We start from the raw sequence: 25,621 nt of genomic DNA, 5'->3' as shown, positions 1-25,621 counted from the left end.
AATGGTTGCAGAAATATCAACTTGGATAAGTTTTAAAAGGGCAGGAATAATAACATTTGGTAAGCTGTTAGAAGGCACAGAGTCTTAAATTAAGTCTTTAACTTCAGAATTCAGTAAAATAGTGTTTTACTGTAATGTAGCAGATAGAAAAGCTGCAGCCTGTCACACTACCACAGATATGGAGACCATACTTTTCAGCATTGATTTCACATTATGATTTGATAACTAAGTTTAAAAATGTGGGTGTTTATGCAAGATCATGTCTTACTGAAAATAGAGAATGAATGGTATTTTTGTTTCCTTTTAAAGCACAGTGATTATTTGCAAACTTATTTTTTCCAATGGCAGCCAAGGTATGACGAATAATGCATAATAGCTCGCATTTATTTAATTTGGACATTACTTTTTATGACTATTTTTGATTAAACAGACATTGATTTTTACATTATGTAATGTACTTGTGTACATCCAAAAAATACTAGAAAAAAAAAACTAGGAAAAAGTTTACAGAATAGTTATTTGTTTAAAAAACACCACAATACTTACAAAAGTAGTACCAGGGTAGATTTGGTATGTGATTATTTTAATTCAGTATGTACATTCAAACATTAATATTATGTTAAAGGCTGACTGACATAAGCTTAATAAATTTTACATCACTTAAAATGACATATATCTGACATAAAATAGCTTTCTGCCACACTTAAGGGTGTCTCCACCAGGATAGCAAGTATTTCTAGGTATTTGCAGTAAGAAAGAAAATTTTATCTGGTTTTCCTGCCAGTATGCCAGTTAGGTGGGTTTCTGACAGACTGGAAGACTCAAGTAAGTGATGTACAAGTACAGTATGAACACAAATTTGTATGCTGATGGTCTCTTCACTTATGGACTAATTCAGTTTAAAGTGTAGGTTTAAGTTTAAGTGCAGTGCAGTTTAAGTGCAGCCTGTTCGATACACTCCATGTTCTAGACTCATAATCCAAAATTCTACCACCATTTGATTTTCTTGCTCTGTTCTTTCTTAAACTAAAGCAGCGCCTTTCAGTGGATCTACCCATCTGCAGGCAGCTGATGCCAAACACTATTAGCCTTTGTTTCCTGGTTTTTAAATTGTTACTTGACAAGTTGTCTTTCTCTGAGTTTTCAGGAGATAAAGTGCGACAGGTCATTCCCGACATCTTGTGGAATGTTGTTTGAGCAAGGATCTCTATCTTCTTCCACAATGGTTACCTCCAACATGCTGTTGTGAATTGCCCTGATCTGCGTGTCAGCATTAAGTAGATTGTATACACATTCAATTATGCATCTTAAGCGCCTTAACTGGTAGTGATGACCTAATCTGCCTGGAATTGTATCAGTGTCTTCCTTAAAGGGCTGCAGTATTTCAGATCATAGGAAATTAATTAAAGGGAGCATGACATTTAGACATAGGTTTCTATTTAGGCTTATTGGATCTCGTCATTTTTATCTATTCATTAATCAGCAGTCCTCAAAGCTTGCTACTTTGGTTTTCCAATGTAGTTTTGGACTCAGGTTACATCTAGATTAAATTGAATAAACTGGTTTATTTGCATTATTTGACCTTTTCTGATTCTTTTGCTTCAAAATGGTTTTTGTGTCCATCCGCAGTTGAAGGCAAATATATTATTAAATCAATAATTGTTATATGTAGCCTTCTTCCAAACATCTCTACAATGGAAATGCCAGTTGTTGAATGTGGAGTATTTTCTGTGTTTTTTTCTTTTCTATTGGAGGAAGGTTGATGCCATATAGTGCAATGAGAACTTGCTTCATACCCTTGCTGTTGAGGAATGTTTAAAATTCATCAATTGCTTTATATCTCTCATTTCCATCAGGAAATGTTTGGGAGATGATGGATCAGTCACCATAAATGCACTGATATTCACTCAGGGTTCTGGAGGGCTGTCACGGCTTCTGGTTTTGATATGAATCAAATGTTCATTTATTTGGTCTTTATTACCACTTTTTTCAGGTCTTTACTCATTGAAAATTATAAGTTACCAGTTAAACCTGGTGAACTGCAGCTCCATGAGTGAATATCACTACCATAACCAGATGTGTCAGGAGTCTGGCAAAGAGACAACTTTTCAATAAAATGTGCCTGGACCTAAAGCAGATGTGAGGTCTTGCCTGGGAATTTTGAAACTTTCCTGAAACCACTCCAATTTTATATTTTTCTTCAGCAGATTAAGTGGTATTGTCTTAGTAGTTAAGCTTACAGCAAACATGCTGCAATAATTCAGCATTCTCAAATTGTTCTTTGTCATTTCTGGGCTGTAGTGCAACAGCTGCCTCAGCCTTCCTGGGTGAAATTAAGAGGTCAGTTTCATCAATCACTTGGCCTAGATATTCCACTCGACCATGTTGGACTCTACTTACATTGTCCAAATGAAATGGGTAGTCATCTTTAAAGAAATGATGAGCATTTTATCTTAAAAGCAGATTACCCATGGAAGTCCCTCCGTTATTTTGACCATAATCAGCTGCAGCAAAGCTGGTGATGTTTTCAAATGTGGTAGTCTTCTCTACTCATCCAGTCCCTTGCATATGCTGATGGTTGGAATCTGCAATCAACTGCATTTGCAAAAAAGCATGGGACTTATAATTCCATTGTTGCTAGAATGTGTTGCTCATTGTAGCTGGATCAGAAAGATTAATGGCTTGAAGTTGGATGGGTTGGAGTCTGTTTGCACTTTCTTATTCCCCCTCTGTGTGAATGCAGAGTTCGCTGTTGTGAGCATAAATGTGAAAATACTGTGATATGAAAATGGATGAATGATGAACAATGACGAAGGCTTTACCATGAAGTATACATTTTTGTATTTTTTAATTTTCTGTTTTTCAAAAACTAAGGCCGTCTTAAATTTGCATCTATCCTATATTAATGCCATTACAGTAGTAAGCTTAATGACAGTACTTTTACTTCTAAGCAGCCTTCAAAGTCCTTTATAGGTAAATGTGCATTAGAAAAATGTACTTTTTTTGTTTTTTGTGTTTTGGGTAATCACTTATAAAAACCTTAAAGAACATTCCTGCATATGCAGTTATTATTTGATGGATATTAACAGCCAAACTGGCATTCATCCAAGGTGACTTAAATTTTTATCCATTTATAAATCTAGGGATTTTACTGTAGCAATTTGAGTGAACTATCTAACCCACGACAATCTAGCTTCATTAGCTGTTCACAAAAAATCAGAAGCCTCTAGGTCCTCCAAGAAATGTAAGGTAAAGGGTTTCAAACAAAATAAAGTGCTGAAGGGGTTTTGAATTTAATTTTAACTTAAATGTTATTAGATTTTACGGAAGAAGTCTCAACTTAAAAGGAACATTCTACATGAATAACCTATTTTTTTTGTCTTGAGCTTTTTCTAAACATTGTCACTGTAGTGCTGTAAGGATTAAGCATATAAAAAATAGCACATCTGGTTTATGAACAGTCCTTGGACATAGTTTTTACATTGGCCCAGCCACTAACTTTTTTGTTAATTGTCTACATTCATTGTTTTAAGCCTCCAGTGCCTTTTATTGGGCTGATATTTCAAAACCCTTTGTAAAATCTGCATGACTGTTAACTTATTTCAAGTTCTCTTTTTGATGTAACTTTAAGTTTTTTATAGTGTTCATTTTTAGCATTATCCTTTTCTCCCCATCCACACTTTGCAAACATTACACTTTTATGCTTACACTTACTCATAGCACTGTAAGTTTCATAGGAGCATTGGAGAATAAACACAGTCCAATGCCCTGTTATCTCACTACCTAGTCACATTTTCATTAAAGACTCTGGTTATCAATAGCAGTTGCTGAGTCTTGAAGAACTGACCTCAACTTTATCTATTTTCAGTTCTAAAGGTAACCTATAGAAAAAAAAGTAATTCAGAGCTCTAGTTATTCTACCTTTAAACTCTAAACTTAAACTTAAAAGTTTAGATACTTGTTTTGTTCTTCTGAAGAGCCTAAATAAAATTCATGCAGAACCATGAAGGAAGAAACCTCTTCCTACTTTTTAGAAGCTTTGCTTCTCTACTGGCAAAATTCTAGAATTTGTCTGAAACATTCTAGCCCACTCTGTTGCTTGTGTTTCAGAAGAGGATTGTACTTTGTTACCCAAAAAAGGAAAGGAGGATAGTTATCCTGACTCTTTGTCACCAGTGATGTGTAACAATGAGATTAGCAATCTCTGAAAATATTTGTATACAATGAGATCCTAGAAACCTTGTAGAAATCTTTCCTTTTGTACATATTTAGATTTGGCAATGCCTATATTTCTAAATTCTTTGGATCTTGCCTATAAAGAAGAAAAATGTGTATTTTATTGAATAAGCTGCAGCATGGAAATACTTAAAATTAATTCAGCTGTAAGCCCGAGACCTTGCATATCTCCAGGGCTTCTGTAGACTCTGTGATATTCTATGCTATTGGAAGCTACAACCATATAATCTTTGGTCTCACTGATCTATATGAGATTCTGGATGACACTGATATGCTACTATGAAAAATTAAAATGTCTGAAAGTGGAATTTTATGTCTAGTTAAGCTGGCATTACTTCTGTCTTAACATTGTCAATATCTGTTGTTTGAATCTTATTTACTTGGCATTTACAAAAAGATAAGTATATTCTCAGACTACTGCATTTTATTCCATTTTGTCTAAGAAGTCACTGTGAGTACAAGACTTATTGAAGTATAATGCATACGTTACCTCAGTTCTGCATTGATACAAAAATTAATCAGAAAATTATGTAATAGTCACAATGGTTATTTTGAACCATATTTTGAAGTGATAAACACTATAGTGAGTAGGAAAGACTGGGGAATGGTAGGGTTGAGGGATTCTGGAACAAGATGCATAGTTATATTGTTAAAACTGATACAGTTTTCAGAAAGTGGCTGAATGAAACCCTTATATTAAATAGCTAATATGAGCCAAACTTGTGTTGTTTCCCATTTTTCGTATAGCTCATAATGTTTAGTGTTTTTGAATAAATGTTTGGATGGTGTCAGAGCTGTGTGAGTAAACAGCACAAAAAGACTGTGGTATAATAAGGGTCTTGTTGATCAACAGAATCAAGTATGAAATGTTTTATTATTTGGGCTTTATGCATTAAAGATTCAACAAGACCTTGAGTAGTGAACAATGCTTTAAGTTAATATTTGGATTTTTTTCCATTAATTTTCTAGAATCAGATTTTCCATCTTTGTTTTTTTTTTCTTCTGAGAACTACGCTTTTCCAACTAAGGCAAGGAAGAAAAAAAATCAGGTGATTGCTTGCTTTCAAAAGGGATTTAGTATGACCTTAAAATCTGGTTTCCTCTGTGACTGTCTTGTAAAGTAATGCTAGGATAGTGGATATAAATGTGCAGCACTCTGGGGCTCTTTAAAATAGATTTTGCAATCTGAGAATACTTAAAAGTGCTGTGTGAAATCTGGTTTAGACCTGGCCTACGTGAGTGATCAAATAGAATGCCCCGCAGTCTAGTTGTTACTTACAGGTGACAAAGGGGTATTCAGCACACACCTGTGATGCTCATTGGCTTTAATAAAGTGTTTAATAGCCAATCTGTTTGGCAGTAAAATTGCTGTTGTATCAAGGAAGGTGTAAAGGACTGGTGTGAAGTAACCTAACCGTTTGTTAACAGGATTAACACCTTATTTTAGCTGTGCCTCCACACACCTGTTACATGTCTCTCCCCTTCTTTTACAAAACACATTGCTTAAAATAGTGAAGAGCATAATTTAAGACCTCTTTTGAAACTCATAAATATCTTACATTAGCCTCTTTCTATTTCTGCTCAAGCGACTGAAGCAACTACTAAAATAAGTTTGCATAATTCCTGAAAAACAACTGATTGAAAGTGGAATAACACAACCCTCCTCAGCATGTGGTCTGATTTGCATTCTTACATCCTTGACGGTGAACCTACAAACACAGATGCAATACATTATGTCATTTTCCTTTTTGAACCATTTAAGTATTGGTTCATTAGCTCCACAGTAATTATTTTCTTGAACTGTTTTACAAGTGTTTAAAGACATGGACTATGAATATTTCAGACAGGAAATAGTATGTATGATAATATACAGAGGAGAAAGGAGCACAATGTTTTTACACTGAGCTTCACAGATGTAGAAGGAGAATGAGTCTGATCTGAAAAAGGTTCAGAAATCTCCACTTATATAATGAATAATGCTCCCTAATTTGGATTTTCTTAGAGAAACAAAGTTGTTTGTGTTTTAAACAAAATAATGTGCACAAAAATAATTCTCAGTCATTTGCTTCAAGTCTGTCTTTTAAACTTCTGCAGAAAGATATTTGACAAAAAATACTTCTTTTTTCATTGTCAACCATGATGTACAGTGGCACACCCACTAGCCTCCAAAAAAAAGTTGACTGCAGGTCTCCCTATTTTAGAAGCCTGTTAATGCATTGAACTCTAAAGTGCTGCAAACCGTTGTCAGTCTTGTATCTCAACAGATACTTGGTCAAGCTATCAGAAACTTTTACTGTTTCAGAAAATATTTTTAATGTTTTCTGTAATTGAACAACTTTACATTTAACAGTCCAGAAACCAGAATAGAAAATTTGTTTCATTCATTTTAAAATAAAATATCTGACAGCCATTCAAGAACATAACCACTAACCAAAGTGTTTGTTAAAAAATAGTAATATTGTTGGGTTGATACACTCATATATCAAATGGCCTATGTTAGAAAGCATTTAATTTCTTTTAGATGAAAGTGTGCTTAGCTAGAGCATTTGTTTAAATAAAGTGTGTATAGATTCCTACTGTTAAAAGAGAATTACAAATGTTTAAAATCCCTCTATATGAGAATTTTATTAGGAGGAGTGCAAATATGTATGCATAATATGCATGAACATAGGACAGAGCTTTTATTAGATTGTGGTAAGTGGTTGCATTTTCTGAAATTTATTGGAAAACATGAGGAAAGATCTGTTTTTTGCTGGTTAAGAAACTTTAAGAAGGCAGTGGCTGAGTTCTTATATGTCCTCTGAAATGCAAACATAAGTTGATTTTTTGCTGTTAAGGAACATTAAAGAACATGGTAATACTGCTGTATTACCTATACAAATGTTGCATCTGTTGGGAACTTTATGTATAGCTTCAAAACTATTATCTATTGAAACAATTGTCAACAATGCATTTTTGTATCCAATTTCTCTAAAAGTTAATATTTTTTCCACTCAAGTTAACAAAATGGACATTATAAAAGATTAATATAAAAAATTCATCCTGTGTGTTGCTGATATTAGCTTTTGTTGTTCAGTGAATTAGCAATGTTATAAGAATTGTAACAGGGTTCCAAGATGAAACAAGTGAGAAATGAGATCTTAATAAATACTCCTTTGAATGTAAATCTACAATAGTAAGGAAATAAACCCAGCTTTTATTCACAATTTACTGGGAGATTAGGCCTTCATTTTTTTAAATCTTAGGGCATGTCTAGACCATATCCCAGTTTGAGTCTAACTTCAAAGCAAAGGATATACAAGCCTAATTATGCCATTGTAGTTAAGTCCTAGCAAAGCTGTACTCAGATCAGTTGCATTATAAATTGAGTTAAAAATCTCTTAATATCCTTAGAAGAATACATCATTTGGATTTAAATGTTAAATAGTTGTAGTCTACACTACTTATTGTTTTTAATGTCACATTATTTAAACCTTTAAGTACTTACTCTTAGGTTGCATTGTTTGGTGACTGAGTGCCTTGTGGGTGTCCATATACACACAATGTATTGGAAATTTCTGTTTTAACATTAATGCGTCATACCAAAGACATCAAGACATCATAAGTTAAAATGTTATGACATTTTTCTTAATAATTCTTTAAAATAATAATGAATAATTATTTAAAAATAAAAAATGAATGTGCGGAATCATACAGCAGTTTATTTATATAAAATGGATAGGCTGAAATCAGTCACATTTTGTCATTTTTATTTTTGCAAAAGGAAATTTTAGTGATTATAAGCTTAATGTCTAAATCTCTTCACAATGTCTGTTGAATATTGTATCAAAACTTGTTAACACCTGATTACAGCAAGTAAGCACCCGTATTTGAGTAATCCCTCCACCCTAGCTTCCTAGCTTTCAGCTGTGGGTCAGATCCTTCCCATTAATTTCTGAATTTTAATTACATGGTGCCAGGCATACAAAAATAGGATTTCTGTGGTCATTCCACAATGTAAACTACCTTGTATTTAAACTTAACTGTCAAAAAGCAGGAAATATTTACGTGTTTTTCTTTGGTTTGGAGATGATATACTCACTATGCAAAATCAGGTTACTTGCCCAGAAGGATTAAATAGCAGTTTTTACATTCTACATAATACATAATTCCTAAGTGAAAATATCACATAGGGAACACTGAGGTGTACTGAGCAGTTGAACTGAGTTGAGGAGTACGAAGGTGATCACAAAGGGCAACTATATCACCCTGCAGCTCACAAACTGGCAACCCATCAAAGCTAATCAGTGGTGAGCATGACCAGTACCTGGATGAGAGACCTCCTGGGAAAAGTAAGGTTGCTGCTAGAAGAAGTGTTAGTCGCACTAGTAGGGAGTGCTTACCCTGCTGTCTGTGTGGGGCCTAATGCCCCAGTTTAGTGATAGGGATACTATACAGTAAAAAAAAAAATGTACCATCCTCTCTGTAGTAATTAAAAATCCCAAGGTGTTTCTTGAAAAGGGTGTAACCCTCGCGTCCTGGCCAAATTTTCCGCTGACCATTACCAAGCATGAGCTAATAATTCCCATCTATGAACTGGCCTCATCACTGTTCTCCTCTCCACTGATAGCTGGTTTGTGGTGAGTGTACTGGCGCACTTTGGCTGCTGTCGCATCATCCAGGTGGGGCTACACCTTGGTGGTGGTGGTGGGTGAGTCCTCATTACCTGTAAAGCGCTTTGAGTGAAGTGTCCAAAAATGCACTATATAAATGTATGGATTCTTATTGTACAGTTATAAGGATGAAGGGATGAATGTGTTTCTGTTCTGTATTGCTTAAGTGACATTGTCTGACATCTGGTTCCAGGTTTACAGACAGGACTGCAAAACGTTTGGGATGGTTGTCAAGATGCTGGTGGCTAAAGATCCCACTTTGGAAAAACAACTACAGACTCCTCTGAAAGAGAACCTTATCGAGATTCGAGAGCGCTGTCTAGAAGACCTTCAGCAATTTATCTCACAAATTGACGAGGAGGTTCTGCAGCAACAGTGACTACCTGGTTGTATTAGTACATGTGTCAGTATGATTTTTTTACTCCAGAGAAACTAAGAAACTCTATCCAGGGACAATATTTTGATAGGACAGTATCTGTCAAATATTTGGACTGACAGCAGTGGGTACAAAGCATGTGATATAATTTGGTATAACTTCTTTAAGTGTGATTTTTATAACCAAATCCTGTTTCAAAGCTTACATTAGAGGTATAACAGGCCTATGTCTAAAAGTAGTTAACTCCCTTTTAGTTATAATTATAACATTGAAATATAAAACCATTTGTCACCGACAGTACACAAAATCTAGGCCCACTGGATGACATCCGACCCCTTAGGTAAAGCATGAATCATGCTGAGTTTATATTCTAAAATGGGCTGTATGTATGCATTCTTTAGGATTTTACAATATGTTAAATCTATTACATATAATACAGTTTATCATTAAAAATGTATTCAAAATGTAAAAATTCTAATCCAAAAAGTGCTTTATAGACCATTATAAAAAGTATTGCCATTTTTAAATGTCTGTATTACACTGTCTTCCTGACCCTTTCATTTTCTGTATTCATTTTGGGCAAAGAGAAAACCATGCCAGTATTCTTTAAAACAATAAACAGTTCATACTATATGATTTCACCTCTCATTATACTCCATGATCTCTTTTGTATTTCACACACTGTAATAATACATTTTTACACACATTTGATGATACTGTCAGGATTAAATATATTGTAAGTCATTAATGAAACTATTGTCTGGAAAAAAAATTAAAATGGTAATGATTTAAAGGGTGTGTAGAAAGGTTTTATTAAAGGTAAAATGTTTTATGGTAATGTTTTTCCTTAAGAGGGTAACCTCAGAAACATTTCTTCCGTGAGATTCTTGAGAGCTACAAAGGTTTTTATATACAGTCATCGAATTATGTAGGAGTTATGTCCCTGAACCTGCTACGTAACCTGAATTTTACAGTCATATCTTCATATTGTCATAGACATGGAGGATTTACAATTGAGCCTAACACCTATGCATTAGACAAATGATTCAATGTATTTATACTGTATATAAAATTACAATATTATCCTTTACAAACAAAAACATTAAAAATAAGCAAAAACATAATTGTTGTATTATATAGTAGGTTGATACTTTTATTTAGAACCTTTATTTTGTGGTTTGTGTTTTACTTCCCTGTGGGACCTACAACTGTTGAGGGGAAATAACATCTTTTAAGATGGGGCTGCTACATACTGTAAGTACGAGTACAAAGTAAACTCAGTTACCACACGTATTTCAAATTATCTCGAAAGTGCTTAATTGAACAAATCTCTTAACTGGTCAGTTTTGTTGCAAAGGCATAGAAATTCTTGGTTTGATAGTGACCCATAAAATCTATTGGTCTGTGGCTCCCTGGGACCAGGGTTTGCAATCTGCAATACATGCCTTAGATATAGTAGCTGATATATACCAGGTAGGTACAGTGTGACCTTCTTTCACTGGAGCTGGAGATATGTGGGGAAATGGATACTGTAAGACCCAGAGGCTTATTTATTTTGAAGCCTATTTATGCTAGCTTGCCGATGTCACAGACTGAACCCTTAACACACCTCCTCAAGCAGGACACTCAAGTCCGCTCCTCTAAAGCAGTGGATAGATGCCTAAGGAAAAGAATTAAAAGGGCATTTGTTTTCAACTCATGACCCATTTCTGTTCTCTTAATCTGAAGTACAATATGTGATCTAAAAAAATATCAACACATTTATATAGTCTAAATCTTTATCACAAATAGACTTGGAGAGCCAGCATGAAAAGCTTAGCTCAAATCATCTTGTTTGCTTGTTATCTTGATTAATAAACAAAACCAATTCTGATAACCATACTACTAATAGTAAATGTCTAAAATGCTAAGTAACTACTCAATTTTATTTAATCAGCAATTAAATTGATGAATTACTATAAAAAGTCCCAATACTACATTGCACTGACTTGAATAGGTTCATATCCATGTCTATAATTAATTACCTCTGTTTTTTGCCCATTTCTATTAAATTTAAAAAAGTGGTTGTCAAATATCTGAACTTTACACAAAATAAAACAATGTGACCCCAAATATTACTTTTCATTGGGTTTAAAAGACCACTTTTAGTTGCAATCAGGAGCCATTAATTACAGGACATAGATCTGTATAGGTCAGCAAAATAATTTATAAGTTGAAAGACATTTTAAATTGTTTTTTAAGCTATAAATGACATTAAAATACAAGGGCGTAGCTTTTAATTCTTAAAAGCTTCATTATTTTGTAGTTAACTTGAATTAGTTTTACAGCATTAAATTAAATTAATAATAACTCCTTTTTATGTTAATTTTCATGCCCATTTTGATACTTCAAACATCCATTAGACCAGTTTTTGAAATGAAATGTGAAAACTTGCGAGAGGCCATCTTTAGAGAACCTAACATTTTGCCTAATACTAATACTTGCATAACTATTTTAGTGTTCTTCTAATGATGCAGGCAATTCTGTAAAGACATCCAACTCTGAGTTTTACCAGTTCAACATGAAATTTCTTACTGCAAATATTCATAGAGCTTTTTAAGTCACATGAAACTGAGATGTTATTTCAACAAATGAAAAAATCAAAAATCTAATTATCATGTCAGTTTTTATTGTCTTTAGCCATGTGTTCCAGTTTTATACAGAATACATTGATTTGTTTACAACATAATATGACCCATAAATAAAATAATGCAACCTAGCAAAGCAGTTAATGCAGAGGGGTGGATGAATGTCCCCATCACATACTCGGGTAACCTAATACCAAAAGAAGCAGTTAAAATGTAAATAGCAAGAGTCAATATACACCATTGCTGGCATTACATTACGCTTTTAATTTTTAAAACCCTGATTGACAAAAGTGGAGTTCTTCCTATCTAAGAATGCAGCTGGCTGCACTTATAATGCTATTTCTTAACAACAAAACATAAAAATGTCTTTTGAAACTCAGGGATATAAAAATATCAGTTTTAAAATCTTAACTTTACAATATATACATTAATATTTGCACCATTAAATTATGATAACAGTTAGTCTCTAAATGCTACATTATAAATACACGTTTTGGGGGAAATTACTATTATGCTGCCGTTTGTAATTCATACACTAAACCTGCATCACTGTGATGGTGTGTGACTTTAACCGTATCTATATCCTTGGATAAACTAATTAGGACATTCTGACCCAAATTGTGAGTATATTGTATTGTCATCTACTAGTTTTTCATGGCTTTCCACTGCAATACTAATCCACTTAGAAGCTGAAGCAATGAGTGTAAACATGATCACACAAAAGAGCAGAGCTACTTTGTAAACAATGTGCCAAATCTTATCATCAGCAAGTTACAACTGAAAAAAGACCTCCTTGATATTCAATCTGATTCAACTGAAATGTAACAAATACAAGAAGTTCACAAGAATAAGTGTTGAACTGGATGGATTTATATGCCTAGGAAATTATGCAATTTTTGCCCTTATGCCCTTTTTTCTTTTTTGATTTAGTTGTCCTTGGCCCAAATGGGGGCGAAGGTAATGCTGATGTAGGACATGAAAGGTCATCTGTGTAATAATGGTATCTTTGCTGTCTGGGTTGAGGGATAGGTTGACCAAGAAAATACCCCTCTTCTTCTGAATCTGAAGAAGAAGAGGAGCAGGTTGAACACCAGGAGTCTTCATCACCATACAGGCCAAGGAATTTATCCACCACCTGGTTCTGCAGTGCGTAGTCTGATGTAGCATGGGAGTACTGTCCGTACATCTCCTGGTTGGGCACATAGGCATGCAGGTCTTGAGGACACTTGGCTTGCCCTAGCTTCTCATAATCTTCATGGAAGTAATTGCGAGCTCTGTCCTTTGGATAGCATTTCCGGTCTGTGGCTAGGTGTAGTGCATTGTCTGAACGGGACTTTCGGCTCCTGCGCCGTCGGTGGTGGTGGTGATGATGATGACGAGGGTGCTGGCTCTGCTCCTCAAAATGATAAACCCGTCGGCGAGTCCTTTCACTCATTGGGGGCTGGCGAACCTCTAGGTCCTCATACTGTCCATTGTCGATGACATCATCAGAAAACTTCACCTGCTGTGGCCTGGACTGCGACTTGGACCTCCGTAGCACTGGCATGTGGATTGGCTTGGGTTTTTCTTTTGGAAGGCATGCCTCCTCTTCTTCTTCCTCTTCCTCCTCCTCTTCTTCTTCTTCTTCTTCTTGCTCCAGCTCTGAAGTCAGGCTTTTCAAGGAATTGGCACTCCTGTGGAGCATTGAAGAATTCAATGTCCCCATGTTGCTCATTTTCTCACAATCCTCTGTTTCAAGCTCCTGGAAATTCTGTAGTGAGTATAAGGATGGCCTCTGCTTACTTTCTCCATCAACCGAAGCCCCTGTAGAACAAGAAGTGTTCAGAATTAATTTTGCTTTTCAAGTCAATGCATTGTTACAAAATATAAACTCATAGAAACTGCAAATTATAAAGAATTAAAATATATAAAATATTATCTTGGTAAATACAATGCAATTGCCATTAAAATGTAAGATTGTATATTGTGATTGGCCTCAAAATACATACAATTATTAGTTTTGTTAATGCTTTTATCAAAATTAACTAGCATATGAATCCAACCCATTTATAGAGCTGGGCATTTTATTGGAGCAAACTTAAATGTAGCACCCTGCTCAAGTGTAATATTATTTAATCAGTGTCATTGACAGTGTGTGTCATTATTTTATTCTTTATTTGGTTTCAATGTCAACTGTATGTGTTATTTAAAATGTACAGACAAAATTATTTTAACTGGTGATGACAAATAAAATGGATATTTTTAACTAAAAATGATAAACCATTAAAAAAAACCCAAATGTTTTCAAGCTGTTCTGTTATTTTGAATGAACTTGGGAGAAAGAAATCACAAAGATGCATGCAGTTATCCAATTACAATTAATATTCCAAAGATTATTTTCCCATTTTTTCTGAAACTAATGGTACATAACACACAATATCCATTAGTCACACTGTCTCATTGCATAAATGGTTTAGTTAATCTCTGTAAATAGATATCTAAATCCAGATCTTTACCAGTAATATTGGAGAGTGCTAAAGAATCCATGGAATCCCTCACACACTGCTCTGGATGCTTCAGTTCATCAGTGATGCAGTCTAGGGAGCCATCATACCACTGCTTCTGCTCATGCTTATAACTAGCAGCACCATGATCCATCTCGAGCTCTTGAATCTTTCTGCTGCTAGCTGGTCCTGGGTGGCTACCATAAGCTGAATCCCCCAAGCCATCCTGTGATTGAACCCAGTACATATCTGATTGATACTTCTTGCTAGCCAGACTTTGTATATTTCCACTAGCTTTTAATTCGGACTTAAGTTTCCCCTCTGTGTCAGACATCCAGAGTTCTGCTGCTCTTGTGTCCTCTGACTGTTGGAAGATACTACGATCCCCAAACTTTAGAAGCAGTTGTGTCATGTAGTCCTCGTGTTCTACCCATTCTTCATGGTCCTCTGGTGGCTCTTGCTCCTCCCGATTCTTCCAAAAGTGATCAGGAAAACTAGCTTCCTGCTGAGACAGACTGAGGTCACCTAGTTTGCGAGACAAGGTATCATCCGCATTGCCTGAAAAGCCAGGGAACTTGTAGTTAACAGCAGGCGAGAACAACAATGACTGACGACACTGGTCAGCAGACCTGCTGCTTTTTCCCATCCGTACACTACGTCGGGATTCCCTGGATCTTGCTGACTGAAAGGCAGAATCTGAGGAGTCTGAGGCATGAATGTCTTCATCCAGGCTGCAGGCTTTGGAACAGTATATCCTTCCTTGTTTAGGTAGGAATGGACAACCTAACAAGGAGGTCTTGCATTGGGCACAGCAGAAACAAGTCTCGGTTGCATGCCAGTGTAGGCCATCATAAGTCATCTGAGCATGGTCCACTCCTGCACAAGAAAATGAGAAGAAGCAATGCTTAGCTTCCTTTTTATTGAGCATACATGAGTTATCAATTGTGTGACAACAATGAGAACAAAAGACTTACCAATGTGTTCTCCACATGCCTCACAGTACTCCGCATAAAGAGATTCAAAGCAGCCACAGCAATATGGACGCCCATCTTTCATGATGTACCTTTGTCCACCCAATACAGTCTCGCATTCAAAGCAGGAGAAGTGCTTCATGTGCCAATGCCGACCTTCAGCCTCTGTGCACTCATCAGCAAAGATAATCTAGAAAGCCAGAACATCTCAATGACTTTTTTTTATCTCAAAAGTATTCAATGAAATAGCATTATATGTAACCTGAAACATGTCAGATACAGCACAAATTATTGTTCACTGTTTTTGGTCAAAACTATAACTGAGGTAAAAGAAAAAAAGGTAAATCAGTTATGTGGTATATTCCATTAATGCACTTACAATAATGCTTTCTGAACAAAATATCAGTCAACATTTATTATGAAATGCTTGCCAACACTAGACCTTAGAAAGATGTGGTCTGATCATCACTGCATACAAATGAAACACTTGCTGTAGGAAGAACAATGCCTGCAGCAAACACAAAGCAACAGTTGCCATGTCTGTATTTTTTAGTTTAATGATAGAAAACACACTACAATAAAAACCCATTTACATGTGATGACAGGATAGTATAGATCTACTTTGTCTCACCTCATCACAAGCAGAGCAGCGGGGTTTCAGGAGCTCGGCATGATGCCTGCCACAGTGAATTTTGCCATCCTGGTAGAAGTAGATGAGGTCAACCAAGAGCTCGTTGCAAGTCGAACAAACAAAGCATGCTGGGTGCCAACACAATCCAGAGCCTGCCCTTGATGCAAACACTGCAATTTCTCCTCCATTGATGTTTTCTCCACACTTTAAAAAAAGAAAACATTAAGAGATGTTTAACCACACATTAAACAGCATTAAAAAAACATAAAAGTGTTGACGTTTTCAGAGCTGTAAGAGTGAAGATTCTCATCCTTAGAAATTCAATGATTTCTTATTTAATATGAATGAAAACATATTTGCCCACTGTATTGTTATATTGATAGTACTGCCAAAATACATAATGCACAGTTGTTCTCCATTACAGGCTTGTACAGCTTCAACTCCATGAATGTGGGTATCATACACCATGGAGAAATCCTGCAATCAAAACTATGACATTCCCCTTTAATTCTGTTCTGATATCCGACATCTGTTGACTGAAGAAATTACAACCGCAAGCCCCACACTTCTTCAGTTGCACAGGTCTCTTTTTAAACATTCCATGGTGAGAGACAAATACTCTCACTGTTACTTTCCCAAAGTGGTCAGCTTTAAGATGGAAATAAAAGACAGTGAAGCAGAAAGAAAAATATCAGCTTAGGCTAGAGTTAATCAGAAAATGAAGGCCATATGAAGAGAAGCTGCCTAGATGTGTTTTGACAGGATTCAGTGGCTTTCCGGAGGCAACTTGTGACCAATGTATACACACTGCAGGGCACATTACTGTGTCTGTAATGCAAATATATTAAAACTTATCAAATTTAAATGCCCTATTTTAGACTGCTATTCTACATGGACTGCTTTAAAAAGTAGATGTTGTCTCCTAATTCCTATGTTTTTACTGCCCTTTGTGTTTATTAAAGTTTATCAAATCATAAAAGATAAACAGTCTAGGTCTTGAAAATGTTGGCTTAATGGTTTAATAGATCACTAATGGAAAATGTATAGACAAAGAAAATGATAGAGAATCCAGAAAAGACCTAAAGAAGTACAGAGAATACGCTAAGGTACACACAGTTAAAAGGATAACGGAAAAGCCAGGAATAGCATTCATAAGTACAGTTATGGGATCCATATTCAATGCTAATAGCATTTTAAAACATAACAATAGTAAAACAAAATCAGTCAAGTGTCTTAAAGATATTTCAATCGATTTGTAGGGGAGGAGATGCATCTTCTGTTGGGTATATTGCAAATATAATGTCCATTTGTAAAAAGAGGTCACAGCTGGGGAAATTATAGACCAACCACATTTATCTCAATTACATTTAAAGATTTGGTGAAGTTTGAGAGATAGTTAAGTACAATCCATCTCTTCTAGGTCCATAACTAGAATTCTGTGAGCAAGTAGCTACTGTTGTGGTGGATGATATCAGAGTTATGACTTGCTACCTTCGGACTTTATACTTTCGGATATAAAGTACCACATGAAACACTAATCCTAAAGCTGAAGCAACAAAAATCCAAATGAATGTATGCACCAGTGTTGTCCGATCTTTGTTCAGAAATTGTCATTTTTTCACTGTTTTCTGGACTAGTTTAAACTATTTTGGAAAGCAAAGTAAAATACATTTAATACACTATCCATGTAATATGTTTTGGATAATCAGAAAATCACACAGTGCTGGCATAACATATAACAACAGCTGCAGCCTTAAGGCTTTAAACAGGTCAGCTCTCGGGACTTCAAGATCAGCAGCAACACTAGGACTCAGGAACACGAGTGAAAAGTTTGGATTCAAGACCAGATATTTACACAGAGGTTTGTGGGAGTCTGAAACCTAAGTCTGATGAGTAGTTGAAGCTAGCTTGGTGGGATCATTTACTAAACAAGTAGATGAATTTTTGTATCTTATTTAGCAACCAAATAAGCACGATCAGATTATCTACTCTATAACCCTTCTTATGATCTCATAATATTGGTAAAGTGTTGTAAGAGAAATATGAAAATGTTACCTAAATGTACTTGACCAAATGCTAATGTGAGGGTTGCAACAATAAACCTTATGATCAGCTGGTACAATTGCAGGAAAATCTGACAATTTATTGGGAAAAAACACAGAATTCTCAGGAAATACACACCTGGTCACAGATTGTGTGCATCAGTGCTCTTGGTAGCATTTTAATGGTGCCTCGTCCCAGTGCTTCTTTCTTGCGCTGCATACTAAACATCTGTAGTTCTTTCTTTTCTTCTTCACTGAGGGACTGGCAGTATCTAATCTAAAAGTGGAGGTAAACACAATATATTACACTTGAACCAATGTGTCATTGGAGCACTTATATAGGCACCCACATGAAGGATTTACGGAGATACAGGCACAAAAAAAAAATCAGTGCATTTCAAACCAATTCTACACCTTCACAACAGGACATTTGCACAAACAAAAAACAATATTAAAAGAAGTGTTTGAGGTGTTTTCATTCAGAAGAATGTATTTTAGGCACAAAAACCACACTACACTATTACATTCTAACATAGTTGAACGTGCATTTTTAGAGGAATATTCTCAAGTATTTCACAATCATGCTAGGAATTTAGAAGCACGTTTTATAGGGATTGGCTACAAACATCATAAAAGCATCTTGTCAAAAGTGTTATTGTACTGACTCCCACTATTACAGCAAGAAACAATGACGCTCTCTGTTACAGCACTACACATTTCCCCACATAATCTCTCATAGAAAAACGTAAGCACAGCAACACAGTACTACTGGCACATAAAAACAAGCACATCGCCTTTAGAAACAGGATTTAAACCATTAAATGAATTGGACATCCAGACATCCCTCTTAAGATTCCTCTTGTAAGAACCTATTTAAACAGAGTGCCTGCGGAGGTTTTTGCTGGCCTCTTTTTGTCTAGCGTTTGCTTTGGTCTTACCTCATTATCATGAGGTGGCAGTTGGTACAGGAGCTGCTTGATACGGAATTTCTCTCCAGGGCTGTTAATATAAGGAACTTTTTCCTCAGGTAGGCAGGAAAAATACAACTGCACCTACATAAGAGAAAGAAACAGACAAAAAGTTTACTGGCATGTTAAAAAAAAAGTTTAACAATGGCAAAAGTTCATTTCCGTGAATTTTGTAGGAGTGTTCACATCATTAAGTTGCTTCCATTATGACAAGAGCCACAAATGGTGAATAGCACACTATTGGCATTTTGAACAGGATGCTACTGTTTTAACTGCTGTAATGCCACATTAACCATAAAGGCCCATGACAGATTTTATGAGCTTTAGCCATTAGAGTGACCAGATAAGGGAAAGCAGTGGACTTGCATTGTACCTGATGTAACAAGCACCCAGTTGCTGAACTCATCTTGTGGAATGCATTTTAAACTCACAATTGTGGTGGGGGAAGAGTGTGAAAAGCGGCGTCATAAATTATGCACATTTAATGCTGCTATTAGCTCCACCTTCCCCCTCTCAAGCTGGACAACAAGGTGGCTAAAATTCTATGTTTCACACCGCAATTACTGCACCTGATGCGGAGGGAGATAGCTGCTATAAACAAATTAAATTTGCCTCACGTGTTTTACACTTTGGGAGGACAAAAGCGGTGTGTTTGGTTTTAGTGGTCTCCTGTTGATCTGACCCATCCCTTGTATCAGTCTTCATTGCTTCCATGTGTGCATTTACAGAGAAATTGGACTCCCCCCACCTCACTTTAGGAAAGTTCAACATCTCCTCCAGACACAAAGTTAATTCTGTTTACTGATTGTAAAAAGGCCCAACAATTTATTGTTACAAGCCTTGTTTGCTAGGGGCACTTGTCAATAATCACTTGCAGACTACAATGAGTGTCATTAAAATATACATTTGCTGTAGCTAAAAGGCTTTCCAGCTGGTGGACAAAAAATAAGTATAAAAAAATACATCAGGAGTTTCCTGGTCTGATTTACCAAGATTTACCAAAAAAGTACAAACAAAACCTACAAAAGGACTTTGCATTAAAAGAATAAGCTTGAAATTCAAATGCAAATATGTATTCAAGTAAAAAATGTTGCAATTCTAATGCTTCTCAATATACATTCATATATATTTTCTAAAAACCTTTTATAGAAGAATGTTATTTGCATTTACTTTTCCAATCTGTATTTAATAGGGAAAATTGCTGCTATATTTTAAAAATTATCCCAAGTGCTTCTCGATTTCTTTCAAGGATTTACAATGAGTGACTGAACATGCTTTGAGCATATTATGTGCTGTAAAGTGTATGTCAATTTAGAACTATTGCATAAGGTTAAAAAAATAAAATAAATAAATCAAACAATGGGAATGATGTACCGACAGAAAAAAAATCTTATTTGTTTAATTGTTTATTATAGATAATAATTACAAACAATATAGACATAAAGCTCGAGTGGCCATAGAAGTGTTTTCAGTCAATCTTGAAATTGATATAAAAAATATAATAAAATGCAATAGTTTTCTTTGTTCTAGCCTAAGGTCAGGAAGAACTCAAAAATATTATTATAAAGCACACCACAAAAATAAAAGGAAAGTTGTTACTAAACTTTTTTTCCTCTCGCTTTACAGGAAAGCCTTAGTGTACTTAGGTCTTTTTTTAACAAGAGAAACACCTGTATCATGTAAAACATACTCTAGAAAACAATGAGAACAATGTTGTTGTAGACCAAAGCTTTATTTTCAAGACTGAAAGAATGATGTGGGCTTTTACATTTTTCTGCGAACATCTCCACCTGGTTAGCTTCTTTTTAACTGGGGAAAAAACACCCAATGCAAATTAAAATTACTCTGCTTCACCTTACGTTTGAAAACCACCACATGTTCCTTTTCTTCATATACCGATAGTCTCTAAGCAGGACGATAAAAACATTTTCGAAGTCTGATGACAGATCTATTACAGAAAAGCTACAGAAGTCAGCCTCATTGTGTTCTGTGTCCTCTTCCCAACACCTAATAAATTCTGTTTTCCAAAGCAGCTATATACAAGTATAACCAAAGGCAAGATCTACCTACTCTTAAATTAATAAGGTCAGGGCCCACTTTCAAGGCTACAGTAAATTTTGAATGTTAAACTGAAGTTAAAACCTCAAAGCTTGGTATTCTACTGTTACCTAACTCAGCTAAAGGTTAAGAGCTTGACCTTCAGCTGTGCCAATTAGGCTAACTTCTAAAGTCCCCTCTAGGTATGTCATGAACTTTTAAATCTATGGATCTGGTGGCGTTACTGCTCATTTCAACACACACTTCAATGTACAACGGAATCTATTTGTTTTTTGTAAGATGTCAACACCCTGTCAGATAGTTTTAAATTAGAGGATTCGTTTACATGTCCAAAGGTGGTAGTATTAATCCATTACGTATAATCTGAAATCTTTTTTTTTTCTCTGATCATATCTGATTTTCTCCATGGTTAGAACCTCAAATTACTACATGAACAAGATACATTCCTATTCATACAGGGTATACCTTACACCCTGCTGGTCTTCAGAGATAACACTTGATAACAGCTATTCTGGAGCTGACATTATCTTGTTTTCTCACTACATTAAGTTCAATAATTGTGGTAACTCAAGGCTGACGGTTTCCAAAGAGACCTTCAGCAGTATCTCTTTTAAAAAGGTAAATGGAGCAAAGCACCTAGAACCTGCTTTACGTCCACAGTGAGTTTTGGATTCATTAAATGGATGTAATGTAGGTGAATATGAGGGTAGGAGATACAGTATGTGAAACAAATATTATAGATTGTAAAATAATAAAATAGGAAACACTTTTCACTTTGTCATTTAACAAAACTACAGGTTTTGTGTGCCTTTATTTGATTGATCATGTTATGAATCTTACATGGAGCCTAGACAACTAGTTCTATATTTCAATGATTATTTAATTTTAAGTGAATTCCAGTATTTTGTTATACCTTTTAGTTTTGTGATGCTTTTTTGAATAAATATTGCCCGTTTTAAGAGAAGGTTTTGGAGTATCTGCAGGGTAAAATTGTGAAATACTGGTTAAGGCTCTGGACTCATAACTAGGCAGCATGTTCAAACTGTGGGTTGTTACCTTGAGCAAGGCACTTAAGAGTGCTCCAGTAAAATGAAAAATGAGAACAAATGTAAATTACTTTGGATTAAGCATCAGACAAATAATAACAATGCTTGAAGAATCTTTGAAGGCAATTGTCTATGCTGACATTTTTTTTCTTCTTCACAATGTGGGGAAGCAATAGAATGATAGGACACAAAATTGTGGAAATTTGATTTAAAAATGTTATCAAAATTGTACAGTGCGTTAATCTTACCATTTAGAAAAAAAAGGTAGTTTTGCAGAACATTATTTTCACTCCATTAAGCTCTTTGACATTTCTGTGATTCAAAATATTACAATACCATCCACAAATTAAATCTGGATGAATGAATGATAAGCATGGTGCACAGCTAATAGGCACATAATTAAATAGGTAAGAAAATGATCTTACTTGTTCTGGCCTTAGGCCAGGAGGAACCCAGGCATATTCTTCCAAAGCACACCCCGAATCGTCGTCAGATGTTGAGCTGCGCTGGAAGCCAAAGGTAAGTTTGCCTACTTGCTGCTCCATCTCTAATGGCAAAGCTCCTTGTTGATAAGTGATGGGGTTGTCAAAATTCATGAAGGAGAGATTCTGTTCACAAACAAAAAGATGTCACCTATTAGAAAACAGAACACCAAGCCAAATGTGACTATGAGCTCATCTTTTCATACCATAGTCAAATATTTTATGCGAGTTGTTCAAGAAACATTTCCAGAACCCTAATATGTGTCTTACCAATAAATTACTCATCTCTCTTGCTGACTGGAAAGAAAGAGCAAATATATCTAAGAATACATGATCTTCAGTAGCACTTTAAATTGTCTAAGTGAGATTTGCCTTAGGTTTCTAGGCAACCTTCCTGTTCTTATGGAGATAATTTGCCTATAAAAAGACACAACAAAAAAGCTGAAACGACTGCTGCAGTTTTACTGTTTCACTGCCAGTCTCACTGTGTATCACCAAATGCATATGTTCATCTTCACGATCAAACTTAGGTGTGAGTTATAACAGATTTCTATGGTCCATGATAATGTGTTACCTTTGAAAAAATTGTTGAATACCTAAGTAATCTGTTTTATCATACTGGTTGGGCAATAAAACAAATCATTTTGAGTCCTTGCTAGTATTTTAATAAGCAGAGTTGACAATGCCAAATATACAGGTTATTTTAAGTTAGTGACTTAAAACCACAAGACTCCGCATAAAATACTACAAGGTTCTTGTGTTCTAAGAACAAGTTTAAAATTAATGAGAATAAATCTTCCATTTCAAATCTTTATATTTTCATTGTGAGTGGGATATGGAGTAATATGGTAAAATACCCTTATTATAACATTTTAAAACCATTTTTATTAAATAAACTTAAATATATACAACTGAACAACAATAACAGCCTTGTAATACTCACTTTCTGTAATATTTTAATAAGGAAGTAGATTTCAGAAGCAAACCTTTGGCTGATGTGTAGGAATTCAAAACAGAATATTTAACAGTTACTATGTAATTTGAAACCTTTATGTGTTTTTGAATTGGAAATTCAATCATATAAAGAAATACAGTAAACAATATTGCCTGCAGACTAGAATGCCCTTGATTAATGAGCTACATAATATGATATTTAGACATAATGTATGAAAGGCTGGTTGTGCCATCACATCACAAGAGGGTAGAGATTAATTAGTCCATAATGTTTTGCCAAGGAATACAGTCTTAACAGCTATTATTCTTTGATTTTGCATAACTGTTCTAGATCCACAATGGCTACTTAGAACATATTTCTGTATATGTAAAAACAAGTCTCATATGCAAAACTTTAAAAGCTTTTTCTTGATTAAAAAATTGCTGATTATGCACAAAATCTACAGTTCCATCTTTCATTAAAATGTATTCAGCATATTGTTCTTGCACAGAAGTTTGAAGTTGATATTACAGCTAACTGAAACATTTGATTATATACACCTACGATTTAAGAAAAAAACAACTCATTGATCTCTTGGATTTTAAACATATCAGTTGTTCTGAACCACTGAAGCATCAACAACAAACGTGATATAAATGGTAGACATATAAGTTCTGACACAAAAGTAGGCAAGACCTACACAACTGCCATATAGTGTCATATAGTAAACATTACTTAGAAAACAATTTGATTAAAGAATAATGTGAGCCTAAAATGTGCAAACATGACTCTTCTACCAACATCAACACCAACATCATAAGTCACAGATGTTTATTGGTTTCGCAATTTTTTCTACGTTGCACAGACACCAAACATTTCTCAGGCAGTGTAACATAGGAGCTTGTGGAATAAATATCCCCACAGCAATGTTACATTCTGATCCCTGTCTGCAGTAAAAAGTTCAAACCACTACATAATAGTGAACTTGATAAAGCAGGAATTAGTGTATACTTGAACTAACAAGGGGCTCTCCCTTCCATTGCTAAAGTAAAATGTGTGATAGCACTGTATGCAAATACTCATTAAGGCTTTCCCACAATGTGTTCTCCCTTCTGTTGCTGAATCAGTGTGTGATAGATAGCGGGTCGAGTGAAAAGGGATGCTTTTGCAGTTGTGTCCATTTCTCATGAGATCAGATGAAGCTCTTAAGAGAGGCCCTTCAGAGGGGCCAAGACAGTGTCCAGCAGCCACAATCAACAGCAAGAACACAGCTGAGAAAACCTACCAACCCCATGCGCTGACTTTGAAGAGCAGCCAGCCTGATGGGTTTCAACTGAAATCCAGCTTCTGGAGGTTTTTTCACACAAGGCAACTTTTGAAGTGTCAGCTGCAGTTTCTTGTTAAATGACTTTTTCTTTGTCAGATAGCCTTACATTGCCTTTGACATGTTGGCAATGATTAACCATTCCTTAGACAGCAGATACAGGCTATTCATAAAACTGGGCACTGAAGTCAGATAGCAAATACTTGTTACATGTGACGTGTGAAAAGCCCGTCTACTGTATTCAACTGCAGAGGTGTAAAATTTAGCAGATTTCTACTGATCATTCATATTGTTATATACTAGCTTTTAGTATTCCAGGTCTGAAATAGCCTATATTCTCTTTTTAGTTCTTCTCAATATTTGCATATCTAATCTCCATTAACTGTTGTTCTGATAATTACAGCAACAGAATTAAATGTCTTTGGCCTTTTTATCTAAAAGGATTAGTGTTATCTTTGCCTTCTTTTACAGTCCTTTTGACCATGATAGCTAACCTTTAGTCATTCCATTACAGAAAAAAACAAAAGAAGGTATTTTATTGGTATTAATTCACTTATCAGTCTACAATAGCTCATGCAATTTCCTTCCCTGGGTTTTAAATGAAGAAGCCAATATGGTCGGGCTTTTCATCATTATCTTTAGTTCTGTATACAATGTGTTGTGCAAAAATGGAAATGGAAAGAACAAGGAATGAAAGCTAAAGAATAAGCCTTATCATAACCCATTCATCCATCCATTTGCTAACTGCTTGAATAGGCCAGTCCACCATGGAGCACACAAAGACACCTAAG

General features: G+C 35.3%; 2 protein-coding genes across 5 annotated transcripts in view; one reads left to right on the top strand and one right to left on the bottom strand.

Annotated features, from left to right (window-relative positions):
* The window catches only part of LOC148829506 (periphilin-1-like), a 96,131-nt gene extending 86,219 nt beyond the window's left edge, over positions 1-9,912 (top strand). For 2 of the 3 annotated variants that reach the window (XM_088923234.1, XM_088923236.1), the window contains one exon: positions 9,082-9,912. In XM_088923234.1, coding sequence (XP_088779360.1) covers positions 9,082-9,267 — 186 coding nt within the window. In that variant the 3' untranslated portion in view covers positions 9,268-9,912. Of the gene's footprint in view, positions 1-5,205; positions 5,286-9,081 lie in introns of all 3 variants that reach the window. The other variant, XM_088923235.1, reaches the window with a different exon arrangement.
* A 2,003-nt stretch (positions 9,913-11,915) lies between these two features.
* The window catches only part of prickle1a (prickle homolog 1a), a 48,647-nt gene continuing 34,941 nt past the window's right edge, over positions 11,916-25,621 (bottom strand). For both annotated transcript variants that reach the window (XM_088923232.1, XM_088923233.1), the window contains exons 2-8: positions 22,516-22,698; positions 18,957-19,070; positions 18,158-18,295; positions 15,977-16,180; positions 15,349-15,535; positions 14,387-15,250; positions 11,916-13,694 (exon numbers count right to left, since the gene is read on the bottom strand). In XM_088923232.1, the coding sequence (XP_088779358.1) occupies positions 12,769-13,694; positions 14,387-15,250; positions 15,349-15,535; positions 15,977-16,180; positions 18,158-18,295; positions 18,957-19,070; positions 22,516-22,686 (2,604 nt within the window). In that variant the 5' untranslated portion in view covers positions 22,687-22,698 and the 3' untranslated portion in view covers positions 11,916-12,768. The remainder of the gene's footprint in view (positions 13,695-14,386; positions 15,251-15,348; positions 15,536-15,976; positions 16,181-18,157; positions 18,296-18,956; positions 19,071-22,515; positions 22,699-25,621) is intronic.

The sequence above is a fragment of the Atractosteus spatula genome, chromosome 8, assembly GCF_055471065.1.
Source record: "Atractosteus spatula isolate fAtrSpa1 chromosome 8, fAtrSpa1.hap1, whole genome shotgun sequence".
In the NCBI taxonomy this organism is placed as follows: Eukaryota; Metazoa; Chordata; class Actinopteri; order Semionotiformes; family Lepisosteidae; genus Atractosteus; species Atractosteus spatula.
This window is presented reverse-complemented; position numbering and strand designations above follow the sequence as displayed.